Source organism: Mesitornis unicolor, unplaced genomic scaffold (genome assembly GCF_000695765.1).
Source record: "Mesitornis unicolor isolate BGI_N332 unplaced genomic scaffold, ASM69576v1 scaffold20427, whole genome shotgun sequence".
Classification (NCBI taxonomy): Eukaryota; Metazoa; Chordata; class Aves; order Mesitornithiformes; family Mesitornithidae; genus Mesitornis; species Mesitornis unicolor.
Genome location: NW_010197311.1, coordinates 27,924 through 45,326, shown reverse-complemented (window position 1 = coordinate 45,326; position 17,403 = coordinate 27,924). Strand labels below are relative to the sequence as shown.

The 17,403-nt window shown below is 38.3% G+C and overlaps 1 protein-coding gene across 2 annotated transcripts in view; it reads right to left on the bottom strand.

The window, feature by feature from the left end:
• Positions 1–2,848: 2,848 nt before the first annotated feature.
• Positions 2,849–17,403, bottom strand: part of RAB2A (RAB2A, member RAS oncogene family) — a 32,841-nt gene continuing 18,286 nt past the window's right edge. The window contains exons 6-8 of one of the 2 annotated variants that reach the window (XM_010188777.1): positions 6,281–6,349; positions 3,909–4,038; positions 2,849–3,863 (exon numbers count right to left, since the gene is read on the bottom strand). In XM_010188777.1, coding sequence (XP_010187079.1) covers positions 3,943–4,038; positions 6,281–6,349 — 165 coding nt within the window. In that variant the 3' untranslated portion in view covers positions 2,849–3,863; positions 3,909–3,942. Of the gene's footprint in view, positions 4,039–6,280; positions 6,350–17,403 lie in introns of both variants that reach the window. The other variant, XM_010188778.1, reaches the window with a different exon arrangement.

Below are 17,403 nucleotides of genomic sequence, written 5' to 3'. Positions count from 1 at the left end.
AATGGCTTTCTCCCCCCACCTCCTCCTCTTCCTCCAGCTGCTAGGCAAAGAATAAACTTTTAGTTTGCCCCTCCTTTATTGGAAGGGGAATAGGGTAATATGCTGTAATTGGCTTTCCATGTTTGCCAAGAGTCTGTTTCCTCTTATCATCCGCAATATTTAACATAAGTCTTGTAATAGTTCCAAAAATAATAAAATCTGTCCCAAGAATAAAAATGATAGATCCACAGCATGCTGCTTTTTTGTCATGGTCTTGGTTTTGTAACATTCTGTTAGTAGTTTTTATTGCCTAATGTTGTGGTTTCTTTCATAGGCAGCAGACCCAGTAAAGACATTTCATCAGCTACTTACACAGCAGCAGCCTGGATTATTTACAAACGGAGATTTCAGTGCCGTATTAAAATAAATCACCACTGCATACTGTTAAAGTTACGCTGCAGTAATGTGACAGAAGAAAACCTGGAGACTGTAGGAGGAGAAATATTAAGTATATACAAATCAGAAGCATGATATCAGAAACAGATTTAAGATATCCAAATAAAACCTGTCAGGCTTCCTTCTTCTCCCCTATCTCCTCCCATGCAATAGTGGAAAGGAATAGGCAAATTGTATCCCCCCACACATGCAAAACAGTACACATGGTGCAAGTAACAAGTAAGGTTTCTTTTACTATACATTTTTTCCCACTTAGATTTAACTGTAACTCAGACCCTGATAAGAGCTTTTCCTTTCTTCCCAAGATTTAGTGCTCTAACACTCACAGGTAAACTCTTAAGGCAGAAATAAACTTCCCAACTTAAATGTATGCCATTTAGCCTAAAACTAATCTGTGCCCTTCTAACCCCACCAATATATAAATATTGCGGTTGAAGGCTCTTCAAGCAGTCAGCAACACACTAACTAGGCATCACAAAAAGCGTAACACAGCAGAAAGGAGACATCTCTGGAGCAGGGAATGGAGCGCTCACTGATTTTAGCTTATCAGTAAGGGTTTGGGCAGGCACTTACCTTGAGTCACTGCTGAGCTCGATCTTGCACAAGAATAAACCAGAATGACTTACAGGTATGACTTACAGAAACACACAGGTATAAGATGGAGGGGGAGTGGTAATGTTTCTTAAATGACTGCCAAAATTCTTGGACCTTCTTATTTTAGAGTAGAAATAAGAGAGACAAATCTTAAAATCACGCTTGGAGGATCTGTCACTTATATTACATATAACAACTGTGCAAGTTGCTGGGGAACAATTAAATGCTTTAATTCTTTGGTTATGAAAATGCAACCAGTAAAAGCAACTGGATTTCAACATGAAAGCTAAGCAAGTTACAGTCACTCATATACAAGTAAAACTGAAACCTGCTAAAGGATAACCTTGTAAAGCACATGCTCTAAAAGTAAACCCTGCTGCTAGGTTCTGTGCTATCAAATTTTCAAATTCTAATAGGATAAAATAGGATCAGGGGCTTCCCAAAAACCACAAAACTACAGACTTCCAATTTGCAAGGAAAGTATTATGTATGTACAGATCTTGTGACAAAAAGACAGGAAGAATGCAAGGCAACTTCAGTTCCGCTTGAGCTTCTCTTTGAAAGTACCAGATTTTGATATAATGAACAGTTTAAGACTGGCACGTAAACCAGGACCAACCAGCAGGATCAAAAATCAACGTGCACACTGACTACAGTGTCACACAGCACATTCCCTCTGTCCTTCACCTCCAAAAAAAGCACTGGTGGCTCTTTGCTAGAATAGTCCTAGATTCCTGGTCAATCCAATACATCTTCCATGCTTTCAGAAAATGTGGGGCTGTCAGAAACTTCAGCTTTGTAAACCACCACTTAAAAATGTGTGCTTTGTTCTTCTCAGGATAGGGTTCTCCTCATCTGCTCCCTTTACAGGGGCATTTTTTATGGATAAAAGAAATTAACTCCTATTTGTGGTGTAGCTGGGGCTGCTATAGAAGAGCACGCTTTTCTCCCATCTTGTCTCAAGCAACTGAGTTCTGCCATGCTGCCAGTTCCAAAAATTCTTTAAGAAGCGAATTTGAGCAAGTACTCCTGTCCATTCTCTCTTTCCTGTCAGCACCTGCTTACTACACACCAGTTTTCCCTCAGCATCAATGCAGTTCAGTCCCACGGTTTCACTGTCATCCAACACAATTTTCAAACTTCAACTGAAGCAACAAGTGACTGTGTTTTATAAATATTATGTAATAAACAGTTAACAGTTCAAAGTATGCAAATGGAGCACCCTCTTACACATTTAAGCTTTTGAAAACAATATTGCATTGCTTATAACGCTTCTGAGAGTGTAAGGAAGATTTGAAGTCAGCAACTAACAGAAATCCTTATCAGTTGTCCCTTCCCCCAGATACAAACAAAAAGGTTCCAGATGTTTTTTAAACTTTATTTAATCTCAGAGCCACTGCTACGTTACACCTATCAGGCTGAAGTTTACTCACTTCCGATATTAAAGTTCTGACAATAAGAATGGATGACATGAGGATTCACGTTCCCCAGTGCTATGTTGCAGTCAGTATCAGTTATAAGACAAAAAAGTTTTGCAGTCATTTCTTGTCCCCCCCCCCCCCCCCTTTTTTTTTTTTTTAGATACATGAAGCATGGCCTAGCATTAGTATCACCCTTTGATCTGCAATTTATATAAATAGGATGATGTAGAAACTCAGCTGTTCCTCATTTGTAGGAAAGCGACATGAATATTCTGTACTTTAACAAATAAACACTAGAACACAGGATTTTGTTTTGCACTGTTGCAACCCTTTCATTTGAGGCAAAACGTCCCCTCCCCCTCCGACCACCACCATAATAAGTACCAAAGCATTTCTAGTTGTGATTTTCATCGAGATTTCCAAACTGGCAGATTTTATTTTCACACCCTCTTCACAATAGACAAGATGCTTACCATATATTTAGGATTACAAGTTGTTCACTAAAAGAAAACTTTACACAACCACTGTACATTTAGGTTGAAAAACTGTCCTTGCATGAAAAATATACCTAGAAATCAAGTGGTAAACAAGAAAAAAGCATTAAGAAAAGATTAACGTTTTTATAATGTGCCATTTGAAATTTATCAACTCCTCCTCTACTTTTCATTCATACTCTGTTTTTACCTGTAGTATTTGTTAAGGCAAACAGCTAATCCATTTCTGAAGAGGTGCTGTGGAACTTGTGGACAAACAGCAAACATTTGGCATTAAAAGAGATAGCACGTATGTAGCCTCTAGTAATATACATTAAGCATTTCTCTTGGACTTCAGGATAATGGCAGGGGAGGATGAACATGCTAACAATGTCAAAAAGGCTTAAAATTTAGCGTCCAAGCAATTTCTATTAATGCTTCTGTAGTTTTCAAGCTCTACGTAGTATAGAATTTATGCAAATGCATTAAAGAATTCTAGCTTGGCAAGTACACCCAAGCAGGTTATTAAACTATATATACAGAAAGTGATAAATACAGAATTAAAAGAGTCCTTCCGCTTCTCTTTATAGCCTTGAAAATTGACAAAAAACTTGAGGACAGCTCTACAATATTAAACATTAGGTAACCGCAGGAGCTGGGAAACCTAACTACACCAACTGATTAAAATACTCAGATGACTTCGTAGTGTTTAATACAATTCAGTTCGTAGTCAAGGGCACAAGACAACATTTAACAAAAATAATCACATCAATTGACCTAGAAATCAAATGTAAATAGATATGAATACAATCTCCAAAATCTGTCTTTAAGTGAACATTAACCATTTATTCAAAGTTATACAAGAATTTGAAGGATAAAGTCTTCTTCTGCAACAGGAAACCAACTTACAAGTTTCATGTCTCAGCTGATTGAGGTGGAGGCGAGCGGGGCGGGGGGAGGGAGGGGTGAACAAACGAGTTAGTAGGCCCCATCCAGGCAACTAGAAAGTAAAAACGGGCTCAACAGCAGCCTCCGCCAGCTTGTTGTCCTCCCTGACTGCCTGCAAGTGTTGCGTTAGTAGCAGCATGTTGAGGGCCAATTTTTATGCCATTTGCCTGAAATGAAGTTTAATACACAGTGTAATTATTATTTTTTCATACGAGATCATACAGCAAGTTCTCCTCATGCACACAATAAATATAGCAAAGTTTACATATATATGTTTTTAACAATGTGTCCTCAGTGATTAAATATAATTTAAAGGAAGATGCTTTCCCTCTCTTTTAAATTTTATCTCTGTGTTAAACTTTGCACCTTAAACTCCTAGCACAAAAAGACAGAGCAAGAGTTGTGTTTGAATACTACTTGGCGTAAGACTTTAAAAATACATAGCATTTGCTAGGAACATACAACCTCTCCCCTCTCACCAAGATCCCCATTAGTTTAATAGTTTAATATAAAACTTTTCCTCTCCAGACAGCATTTCTTTGTGTTGAATCAGCTGTGGAGGCTAAGGGCATACGAGTGTTCTGTGTCATCAATAATTTCTATGATCCCGAAAGACGTGGCTACTTGCCAAGAACCCACACACAGCGTAGCTCTTTCATTCATCAAAATCACACTTATATCTTAACCCTCACTCCCTCAAGTGGATTTTACCTAAAAATACAGCACTTTGAGAAAAGTAATACAGTAGCTTCAGAAATTAAGCTCTTAAGGAAACTTTGCGTCACAGTAAATCTCAGATTTATAGTGCTTGGCAGTTGTTCTGCAACAGTAGTAGCCTTGGGGTTTCTGGCACTAGCTCAGTATTGACAGCAGCTGATGTGGTTTCTTCTCGCTCTTTGACTCCTCTTTAATAAAAAGCATGCCCTATGGCTCATTGGTTTTGCCCCCTCTGGGCTGATAGCAACTTCTTGAGGAATCAAGGAGCCAGACTTGGAACAAAGCCAAATAAATAGCACGGACTGTTGGCTCCTGACAGCATATTGCAATCAAAGCTCCATAAGGCAAGGAAAGCAGTCAGCTACTATATGAAACTCGACAGATACAATGAGCACGCTTTTTCAGGCGCTCTGATTACTGCCCAATTTATGTTGTACCACTGACTGCATTTTCTTTAGGAAAACTGCTGGATAAAATTTTACGTTTTTCATCACTAAATGGAATTTTAAAAGTGTTTCACCACACCACCACATATACACACACACTTTCCAGTCAGAATTAGTGCCTTTGAAGGATTACTATTCAAGTCTTACTTAGCGACAAGTTTCCTAATGCAAATACTTTGCATAGTACTGAAGTTTCTCATAACTTCCCCTCTGAAATCATGTAAGAGCAACATTTTTAATTGTCTGAGTTTTCTTGTGTTGAAATGTATCAAGCAGAAAGAGGTGAAGCTCTTTAGTTAAGTCCTGCTAAGTCCCTCATGACTCTCTGAGCAATTCTGCAAGGACTGTAATGCTCAAAGGAAGCATCAGAGTGACAGTCCCAGTCCCACATTCACAGGACACAGAACAGTGGCGGTGCAGACTTTCACATGTGGTTTCACTAAGCACCTCAGCAATGACATTTACAGACATGCAGGGTAAAAAAAAACCCCAAACTTGGACACTAGAAAGGACTGGCCACTTCACATTGTCAAATTTAAACTCTATCTGGTATGACTTTTTAAACAGATAGTAACTGAGAGCTTATACAATCCTAGTATTTCTATTTACTACAGCTGAATTTGCATCTACTTTTTCTACGGCCAGGAACCGGTCTCCTAACTGTTCGAGATTTTCAACAGCACAATCATTTCAAAATTCAAGAGACATTATGTGTCTTTTGAGGCTCTTGCATTACAAAAGTGCTCCCAGCTTCACCTCCCCACCCCCACCCCAAACAAGCATAGAGACAGGCCCTGATAATCTGTAATTTCAGTAATGTGCATAGGCAAAATGGCTAATCTTTTATTCCCCACAGAATCCAGTCACCTAAACCAGGAACATTTCAAAAGTCTTTTATGTAACTCTCAAAGCAATCCCTCCCCTGCACTGGACAGCTCATGGAGTGCATCTGGCATATCAACATGGTCCCCCGTTTACATAGTGGAAAATTATCTTTGAAAACAGATGACACCATATGGAGAAGTGGATGAAAGTGGATTTTCTTCTCTTTTGGGGATTTATATTATTTTGTGATGCTTCATGGATGGATAGGGTCACTTATTTTAATCCATTTTTATCACAATGGCAGACAATTCTATATCCGAATGGAACAGACAAATACTTAACTGTCCAGCCTTCAAGGGTGAATTCTGTACATGTAAAAAACCAACCAAACAAAGAGAGTGTTCAGAGTACTAAAAATTACCTCATTATTAATGTCAAAAACTCCTTCCTGAATCTTCTCATAGATCTCCTTTGCAGTGTTAATAAATGCCTAAAAGAGGGAAAAAAACAGAACACAATGAATGGGATATCCTTTGGTGTAACATGCACTAATTGGACTCCATCTCATGCAGTTGTTCCAGCGAGACTTTCCTTCCTGACCTCAGCAGGACCAGGTATGACAACAGCACCCGATAACGTACCCCGAAGCAGCACTGGATCACACATTGTTTACAAAAACAGTGGCATTTTAATAACATCTGTATTCTACAATCTGTTGTCCAGTAATTACAGGGAAAAAGTGGTTTTTAAGGTAACATAAATTACTTTTAAATTATTTATTTCTGACCCTTATGGATAGATTGTGTGGCAGATGGTTTCCCCTACCCTTAATATCTTTGTAATAGGCCACTCTAGATTAGAGTGCTTAGCAACATAAAACCACAGGGTACTTACAACGATGATGTAAGGATGCTGTCTGCTGGATGAAACCTTATGCTATAATATAATATTCACCTAATTTTAAGAATGTATTCTCTTTAATTAATCTTGCACACAATAGGCAATAGACATCTTAATAGTAGAAAAGAGAGGCCCCGAGTTTTACTATGGTTTCTGAAAATCTATTGTTTTTAATTCAGAGAAAAGCCTTTGACATTCAGGTCTGAAAAAGTGAATTATATAGGTGTTTTTGGATGAAGTTTACAATCAATTATTTCATTTTTCAACTCATTTAACTTTATAGGTCAAGTGTTGCCTAAAATAATGTATAATTTAAGAGGTGATTAAGAGCAGCTAATAATTACAACCCACATAAAACCTACAGTTCTTTTTGGTTTAGAGTATCAACCCCATGCAATCACACAAGATATGCTATCTTCTGCAGAAGCCTATTACAGCAAATACAGATCTAATTCAAACATAAAAAAGTAAACAGGGTTCATGGAGAGGAACAAATCATACCTTTCCTCATTTCTACACTGGAAGCATTTGACTGCTGAACTTGCCACCAGAGCTTTGTTTCCTAATTAACAGGACTGATATGTTTTCACCTTTAAAGGCCTTACAGCTCCCCAGAGTAATCAATCTACTGCAGCTCAATTACTGCACCAAGCACACACCACAGCCAGTGAAGGAGACTCGAACGACTGCGGCAGGAGCGGAAAGATATGAATATGCATAAACTCTAAGTGGGTGATCGAATCATCACAGAGGGTCATGAGAATTTGCAGCAAAATAATGAGAAGAATTAATCATTGCAGATTCACAAGGCACTTAGGAAGTGAGTTCGTTTTTCAAACACGCGTTAGAGTTGAGGAGGAAAAATTGGCTTTTGGCCAACTATGAATTCATTCAAATTCCTCAGAAATAGAAGTTTTCAACATAAGGAAAAAAAATATCAAACTTTGTGTGTTACCAGAAACCAAGATAATGACTGCAATGGCCTCAGACATGGGCCTGCTGACAGGTGAAAGTCAAAACCTTTGGAAATTCACACATCTGGAACCATAAGAATACTTGCTTGCCTCTGCTTCAGAAAGACATTAAACAGAACTTGAAGTCTTAGAAATGTGTTATGATAACTTCATGTAAACAGGCACTTAACAATTGGCACTTCTAACAATTCCAGAAAATGTCGACCAGGTACGCTGAGGCTCTTTGAATTAATTTCATGAGAACTACATTAGATCTATAAAAATTGCATTAGACTAACAAAACGGGAATTCCAAGACTACGAATCCCAAACTAACACAACTGAGTATGAAGTATATCTTCTGGATGCTACACTCAAGAGCAGCTCACTGCAGTGACACATCTATCAGCACAAAAAAATAATAAAATGCACTTGAAAACAGTGTGTTTTAGTAACACTAAACTCTCCCAGTTATTACACATGCATGGTACAAAGCAAAAAAGCATACAGAGTTCAGCGCAGTCTATTTTAATATTAAACATACAGGCTAAGAAACTGTTGATCTGAAAAAGTCCAGATATTCCATTCACCTCAGTTCTAACCTTTCAGCTGTCTTGAAGAGACATAATCTGATTATCACATTTCCACCAGTGATTCTGGTGCACCATATTCATGTTAAAACAGCACGTACTGTTATTCTGCATGGCAAAATGCCAGGCTGCACTGGGTCACATAAAAATAATTCCCATTTGAAAACAATGGTTTCACAAGAATATAACACATAATAAATCTACCTCTTGTTTTCTTCAGTTGGTATGGATTCTGAAAAATTACAACTAATCAGCCTTGAAAAGAGACGTGCATCCCTTGAGACTTCCATTTGTTTCCTGCATCCATGTATTTTAAGTTAACTTACACTTCAAAGTGTAAGCGGACTCAAAATAACCACCTGAGAACCTTACTGAAAACAGCAGTCTACTTGCTTTAAAAAGACTATATCAGATTTTGGCATTACACACTAGCGCCCCAAATTAGCGAGGACAGGAAGGTGAATTTGGTATAATTGACAGCTTTTAAAAATCTTTTTATACTGCAAGTTCTAACGCTTATCTGGAACACGCAGTATACTATAAACTCTCAATTATTTATGGGCAGTTTATCCTATTTACAGATTAACTGAGCCATGGATGCAGAGAGACAGAGCGGTTTCCCTTCAAATCCAGTTTGGATTTCTTAGCCAACGTGCAGGGGACTGCAAGAACACAGCTGTAGCCCTTCACACGCCAGCTTGGATCCAGGTGTGATTCAGCTACTTCCACCCAACACAAGACCTGGACCAGTAAAACCCATGTGGACTTGGCTGGCTGCCTCCCAGGCCCACTGCAGCTGCACTGTGCATCCCCGTAACGCTGCTGTCACTAAAGCTCCATACAGAGATGCTCAAGCACTTCCACACCAAATCAGCTCGGGTCCAGGTTTATTTTCACCACCTCAGGAGAGGGAGTACCAGATTGAATCTGGATTTATATTCTGTCACCTGAAGGGCTCTAGTACACAGTACCTCCATTGCTCATAAAAGGAAGTGAGACTTCTGTGAAAACAGTATGTTAGACTTCCAAATACACAAATTCTAGCTAGGCTACATTTTAGGAAAATTAAAGAAAACAACGTAACATCAGGAAAATGTCTAGATTTAATGTTTAACTCTTGGTTTTAATCTTCCTAAATCACAAATTATGCTTGAGACTATTGAATGTATAAGCACCACAGCATTAAAAAAGGTTGCATTGTTATCCAGTGATTCATTTTAATATAACATTTTTTCCAATTGTGTTCACATTATAACTAGGTTCTCAAACAGTAGTAATACCCTGCCAAGAAAAATTACATTCCTGTACAAGTGGGAAAGTGAGTCTTGTAAGATGTGATCTGCCTGTTGTGTCACACCTGCACCTATTGCAAAGCTAACAACGGAGGTTTCTGAGTCACAATATACCAGTATATCATCACTTTTGGTGATTTGTGTAGGGAGTTTCCTAGATCATATTGCTACACAGGAGTCAAGAAGTCAGGTCTCACAATGCTCACCTCAAAAAACCGAACAACCCAAGCCATAAAAGCCTAACTACCAAACAGCACAGGTTCTGCATTTAAGATTAATTTAGCTTAAAACCATCAGAATTAAATCAACGTCAAGATCCATTTTATCACACAAAGTAAACAAGTACTATAGGTTTACTACCCTTGAGACAAAACCAGGAAGAATGACTTCTCTAACTGGTAAAAAAACCGCAGGAAGTAAGGAAATAAGTTCCTGATCCTTCTGTCCTACGGAAGTCACATGCAGGAGTAGTAATAAGCTAAGGGGACCTGAATGCAAGTTTTAGAACAGCTACATTTAGTTTTCACTTGGCAGATGTCAATAATGTCACCTGTCTCAGAAAGTTAATGCTATGCCGAGTATTTGAGGACTTAGCTACCAGCTGAACATAACAGGAAAAACTTGGAAATGAATCACTGATACTTTTCAAAACTCAGATTTTACAAGTTTACCTTTGTTTAAAGTCAGAACAGAGCAGGTTCTGCATTGCCAGCTCATGTAACATGCTGCCATCTGGTGGTAATATTAAATTTAGTGCTTTGAAATACAAATCGAGGATCGTTATTTCTGAATGCTTTCTTACAATTAAATGAGGTATGCTTAAAGGTTAAATATCTCACAAATTCTAAAGCATGACCCTCACCTCTGTGGCCAGCCAGAACCTAGAATTTCCTTCTCCTACCTTATCTTTAAGCAGTGAGATACAATGTAGTTAGATTAGTAATGCTGATTACTCTGCAGATGATGTTGAGCAGCTACAAAGGACAGAGCACTTGAGGAAATAAGATGATGAAAAAAGCCCAGAACTAAGGATCCATCTCTCCAGCAGCATCCCCAGCTCAGGCAGGCAGCCATATCGTACTTTTCATACTCTTCTATTAAGCCTGAAATCCTCGTTTATCTGAGATTTTTTTATTCAGGTTATGTCTTGGGATGCCCAAAAGCCCCAAGAACCATGGCAGAGCCAGTGCTCCTTACTGCACAGCTGAGGCACAGTCCAAGGGTTTGCCACAAGGAGGGAAAAGCTGTGAATCTTCAGCAGAGCCAGGTGCCCTTCTTTCCCACCGCTGAACTGGCATCAGCTTTATCTATTCTCTCATGGGAGAAACCGGATAAAGTGCCAGCGTCACACAGCTGAAAGATTACAGGACTTTGACTGCACAGAACTTGAAGGAATATTGGTTTTGATACAATTCAAGATAAACTTAACTTGTATTTAAAAAAAAAAAACAAAACCAAAACTCTAATGAAGTAGAAATCCCGCTCTTTTGCAAGTTTTAGGTTACATCTTGTGTGTCACTTTACATTACTATGAAAGCTATTAACACCCTAGGATTTTCAAGTTTTACTAACTAAATCCCTGCTAACTATATTACCAGGTCAGACAACTTTTTATTTTCAGCAATTAGTTGTATTAAGGAGAGTGAGGAGGGGAAATTTAAAAAAAAAACAAACACCAAAAAACAACACTTCTAAAAATCAGTTCAAGTTTGGAAGCTGCTAAGAATCTCATCTTTCCATGATATTTTAATTTTTACCCTTCACAACATTAAAGGCCATCTTCCCTCCCTTATCTTTGACAGAGTAGTACTGCTGTTGAAGCTACAGGGGTCTTGAATATTCATTATCCATTTAAGCAAAAGTATGAACAGCCACTGAAGAGAAAATTAAGTTACAGCTGAAACAGAACCATTGAACGACCATGCAGTGACATGCCGCAGAAGTGCTCCATTGCTCAGTCAAAACCCTTAGTCTATTCACATTTAATCCTAAGCGATGAATCCATTATTGCATTCTATTTATGTGCAGACAACTTGGAATAACAAAGACAATACTCTTAAGATGAAAGCTTGGCATAGGTCTATATAATCCCCTCCATATGGGAAACAACTTACTAAAACCAAGTCCCACACCAGGAGTCAGTGATAACACTCGTACAACTCAAGTGAGATCAACTCCTGAACAGTGATGGTGTCCAATACCGGTCTGCCCAGTACCCAGGAAACTCTTTTGCTTAAGGTTGATCACATTAATCATTATTAAATGTAGCACTCTGGAGTGCAAGAAGAATGCACAAAGTTATTCCAGCTTCCCAAATACAGCTAGGTACCTTCTTTTAGAATCAGTGCATGTAAATGGATTCAAACAAGTGATATTCCAGGGACACAAAGATAAGTCCTGTGTGCTATAGGAGACTGCATGGTCACCCTGGATTCATGCAGATGACTCTGTTCTGCCTCTGCAAGTGAGAGACTGCCCAAGCAGAAACTGCTCAGCAGGCTCCGAACTGCACATTTCAGATAAGATTACAATTAACAGTCATATGCTGCCGTTGAACTACCAGTGAAGAAACAAGTGTGATAAAATTCTTAATGTCTCTTGCAAATGAGAGAAAACAACTCTTTGGTATTTTGTGTACTTTTAATGCAAGGTAGGAAAGTAACTGATGATTGCACCTTGGAGCTACACAGATACAAGTGAAAAGCCTGCCGATAGGCATCACTGTGTTTTCTTAGGAAAAAAACAAAAACAAACAACACAAAAAACCCAAACCAAAACGTAAGTGACACTGAATTCTGCAAGCAGGACTTCAGAGTGCACATCCCCCATCCACAATTCAAGAAAGTACAACAGATAAACCAGATTCTACAATTTAACACGAGATTCCTTTCACCACAAATTAAAAACAAGCTCAGTGTTTCAGGTCAAATTTAACTTTGCATTCTACTGGGAGAAAGCCAACAGGCATGCTCAGGGTGCACCTTAGCAATCATCTCCAAAACATCGTCAAGATTTAAAAAAAAAAAAACAAACAACCAACAAAGCAGAATGGTAAAGAAAGAAAAGTACTAGCAATACAGCTTAGAAATCACTGAGGAAAGAAGCACAAAAATTCGGTTATGTTTTGACAGCTTTAGATGGAGGCTAAAAAGAAATCAACAACAAAAAACCCTGTATAAATAAATACGATACTGCTGAAGAGACTGGTATAACTGACCTTGCACTGCAGTCAAATTATAACTCCGTGCTTAACCTTCCCCTCCAATAATCCTTCTATCCTCCCAGTGATTCCGAAACTCTTCTCACCCGATCTCATTTCATATCAAACATGAGGATTTATCTCTCTGGCCACACTGAATTCTTAGAAGCCTCCGCAGAAACTCCAAAGAGAGAACCTACATCTTTCTCACTCTCAAGAATCAATTCTCTGTTGTGCAAGCAGGGTATGAACATCCCTGAACAGCCTTGCACAAGATAAAGAACCAAGAGGATATTCTTCACTGCTAAACATTGCTATCCAAGATGTAAATTACAAGTTATAACCCTGAAAAACACAACAAACTGTCTTAAGATCCAAGTCAATGTACTGCTACAGCTACAAATTAACTATGGCATTACACCGTGATGGAAATCAGGTTTAAACATGGGAACTAACTTAAATAACATTAATGGCAGAAGCTGACTTGTTCATTTAAAGAAACTGCTGAAGACTCCATCATTAGCTTGCAAACATCTACAACAGCCATTTATGATGCAAGGTAAGATAAAGCTGGGTCAGAAACAGTGTCAAACTGAGCAAAACAAAGTCTAGAGGCGTGTCTTGTCGCTCCTGACAGAGAAACATGCATTTTCAACTAGAGATGAAAAAAATCTAGTGGGAAAAACGTATCCTCTGGCCATTTAACTGTTTCTGGTACAACACAGGAGACAGTCACGCGCTGCTGTGTTTCAGTACTACATGTGCATGAAATGCAAAGTATTTTGTACACTGAATGGCTATGACTACAACCACAAGACTTCTCTGGCCATCAGCTTGTGCTTTACAAAGCAGATCTGTGTGCCAACTGAGGTAACACCACCCCTTTGTATTGCCACAATACAGTAACCTGTATAGCTAACAATGTCTCAAGAATAATTAAAATAGGCAAAAAGCACTCACTATAGAGTTTCATTAGACTTGTAGGACACAAGTGGTGCAGTTGTGAGACTTACTGATGTCTACCAAAAGATATAAGAATTAATCCATCTTTTATAAACTAAAAACATCTTGAAAAAGCAGTGTGAGCAGCTCAGAAAAAAAAAGTGACTGCTATAACCTTGCTTTTTTACAAAGCAGAGTCATTTAATTCAGAACACTTGTGAAATTTTAATATTTTCCATGAAGAATTACCTTAGGAGATTTTTAGAACTGCCTGGGAAGCTTCCCTTACTACTTCTGCAATTCCTGATACAAACAGACATCCTAAAGAACTAAAGGAGATGAGTTTACCCCACTTTTAAACTCTAAAAACAGGCATGAAAGCATGTTTTAAAATAACTAACTAAAATAAGATTCTGGTGTAGCTATGCATGTTTATGAGAAAGAATGCTTCCACATACTGAGGTTGGCTACAGAGGACTACAGGATTCAAGTGATTTGAGGGTTTCCATGAACAATCCAGGACAACTATTTCTAAACCCTGAGCAATCTTCATTTTTTGCCATGAATACTTTTGTCTTAGATGCAAAGTTTGAAAACCAGCTCTGCATTGAGAAAAAAACAAACAGGCAAAACATTTAAATGGCAAAACTTGTTTGGCCAGGACAAATGGATATTCTTCCTAATTCCACTCTGGACAGAGATCTCAAAGTGAGATCTAACCATTTCTCTTAAATGAGTGAAAGAACAGTTTAAGCTGGACACTGCGTCACTTCTTTGTTGTCCCTTTTTCTGGCAATCACACTTCCATTACTTCATTCAACACCCAGAAATACACTTCCATTATTACTTTGTTTTGTATAGCAACCACTAAGCAACACAACACAGGCACAAACGCAGCAGCCCAAGGCTTTATTACTCAACGACATGATCTCAGGACAGTAAAATCCCTCTTTTGCAAGGGGAAAGGGGAAACAAGACACCAGTTGTTACCTGGGAATGTTCTAGACATCTACTTATTTCCATATGTACATATGCATGTGCCTTACAGAAACAGTATCTTTCTCCAAAGCACCCTTTTTGGGGAATATTTCCTGTTGATGGGTAAGAAGGACAGAAAGCTCATAATTGAATTAAAAATTAATCTTAAACATTGGTTTTATCATTCTGTAAGACTTTGTTAAATACAGAGTAGAGAAAGAGGCCTAATAGATGCACAAAATTCTTAAATATTTCTGAAGCTGTATTTATGTAAACTTTTGTTTGCATAACTCTGCTGCTGGCTAGTCAGAATCTACGTTTATCATTTTGCTTTGGAGCTATATCCTTCTGTCAGGTAAGACCACCTGCTCTCCCAACACTGCTGATGCTGTACCTTGTACAGACACGTTTGACTTCAAAGATTTCTACAGGTATCCTAGCACTGTAATGGTTAACTACACAACCCATGCATGATACATCATAGTCATCAGTGATTTATCAGCATGGACTAAAAATGCTGCTGAGTAATTAAAAGCATGTTCCTTTCCCCCACAAACCCCAAAGCTTTTTTTTCCCCCCTTATCCCCCAAAAACCTCAATAAAATTCAAGAGCATCCCTTTGACCCCAGTAGCTCTATATAATAGAACTTTTGGAAAAGACGAGCACTTAAGAGTCTCGATTTAAATGTGTAAAAGGTATTTTGACAATTTATCTGAAACCTACACAAGTAGAGAAAATGGGTCTGCTTCAACACTTTTAAGATAAACACATTTGAAATAAACTGATAAAATAATCCAGATGCAAATTCAGAGACTTGCCACAGCTTTTTCGATCCAGTGTATTTCCATCAACGCAAAAATTCAGTAGTATTACTTTCTTAGCCCTTGGTTTCCCAAAGAAGCCAGTAAAAACGTTCTCTATTACCACCACATAAGATAACACTTGTAGACACAGGGCCACAGATTTATTCTGCTTAAAATTTAATCAAATGTTTCTACTATTGTGTTTTTTCATCTTCAGGTAGCCATCAAATTATCGTTTCTTTCTAGTCCTGAAGTCAAGTACTGAAGGCTTGCTAGATTGGCCTTTGTTTTGCAAACTTCTTGTTCTTTCCTCAAACATTGCCCATTCTACACAATTTTTTCCTTATTCCCTTCTATTTATTTTTTTTCATACTGAATAATCCAGAATCGGCATTAAAATGAAACTGGTCTCTTAACCACAAAGTGGCATCTTTCACCTACCATGCCTAGTATTTCTCCTCACTTTTATTGTCTCAAAGAGTAAGACTTTGCTCCTTCAGCTGTAACTATTCTAGATCATGTCACCTCTTTTAGTGTTGAAAGTACCATTTAAGGAATGCATTTGCCTGTCACTAAAAAGGATTGTATCCCTAAAGCTTTTCCATCAGTATCAAAAAGTTAGTACAAGCGCACAATCACTCACTCGTATCATCAGAAGGAATTTCAACTTTTTTGACAACTTTATGCTCATTTTCCTCCTTTTAATCGGAGATGCATTAGGTACTGGACAACTCGTTCACTAGCCCATACTTTTTGACAGAGAGAGAGGTGCTAATGTTAGAATCAGGTAGCAACAAACCAGACTGAAGTCAGTGGAAGCTGTTTGTTACTCTTACCATATTTTTACAAAAAATACTAAATATTTCAAAAGTAGAAGGCTTTACCACCGAAAGAATGCCTCAGTGGTTGTCTATCATTTTGCATTTAGGACAATTTTGGAAGAGTAAGGGGAGATTACATAGTATGAGAAGCTGAACTATGTCATGCTGCTATAAAAAAAGGTTAGTGAGTGGGGATGCATGAACTGAGTATGGGCCTGAAAGACATGTGAAGCAATCTTTCTGTTCATATAGCACTAACATGTCAGCGGAAGCTCTTGGTCCACCACTACTGTGTCTAGCTAGGACAGAGTCAGTTTTCTTTACAGCAGCCTCTATAGTGCTGTGTTTTGGATCTGTGACTAAAACAGCGTTCATAACACACCAGCATTTTAGCAACTGCTGAGAGCACTGCTTACACAGCATCAAGGTTTTCTGTTTCTTACTCTGCCCCGCCGCAGTGGTTAGGCTTGGCGTAGGCAAAATCTGGTAGGGGTACACACAGCCAGGACAGCTGACCAGAAGTGGCCTAAGGGATACTTCATCTTATATGACATCCCACTCAACAATACAAACCAAAGGGTAGTCTTAAATTCTTTTAAGTAGCGAAGACTGCAAAACTTATTCAAATACATATCAGACCACAACCACCAAGAAAATGAACCCCTTCAGCCGCTCTGTAGAGGACAGAAAAAGAAACTGTGCATGAACTGCAGCACAGAAGATTCCTGCTAAGTAGCACAGAAGAAAGATGTCAACACTACAAATACCAAAGCACTGCAATAGATTGCTCTGAAGAGCTTGAGAAATATTTGAAGTTTTTGGAACAGGTTCAATTGACATCTGACAAGGATACCAATAGCTTGGCTTGCTCTGGACTAGCAAATCTACTCTAGTTTTACTTTTTAGATTTCAGGACTGACAGAAGTACTCATTTCTCTGCTCAAATATTAAAAAAACCCAAACCAAAACGACAAAAAAAACCCGCAAAACAAACAAATATATTCATTACTAGAGTCTCAACAACATAATTTAAACCAACCTAAACCATTCTATGATTCTATATGAT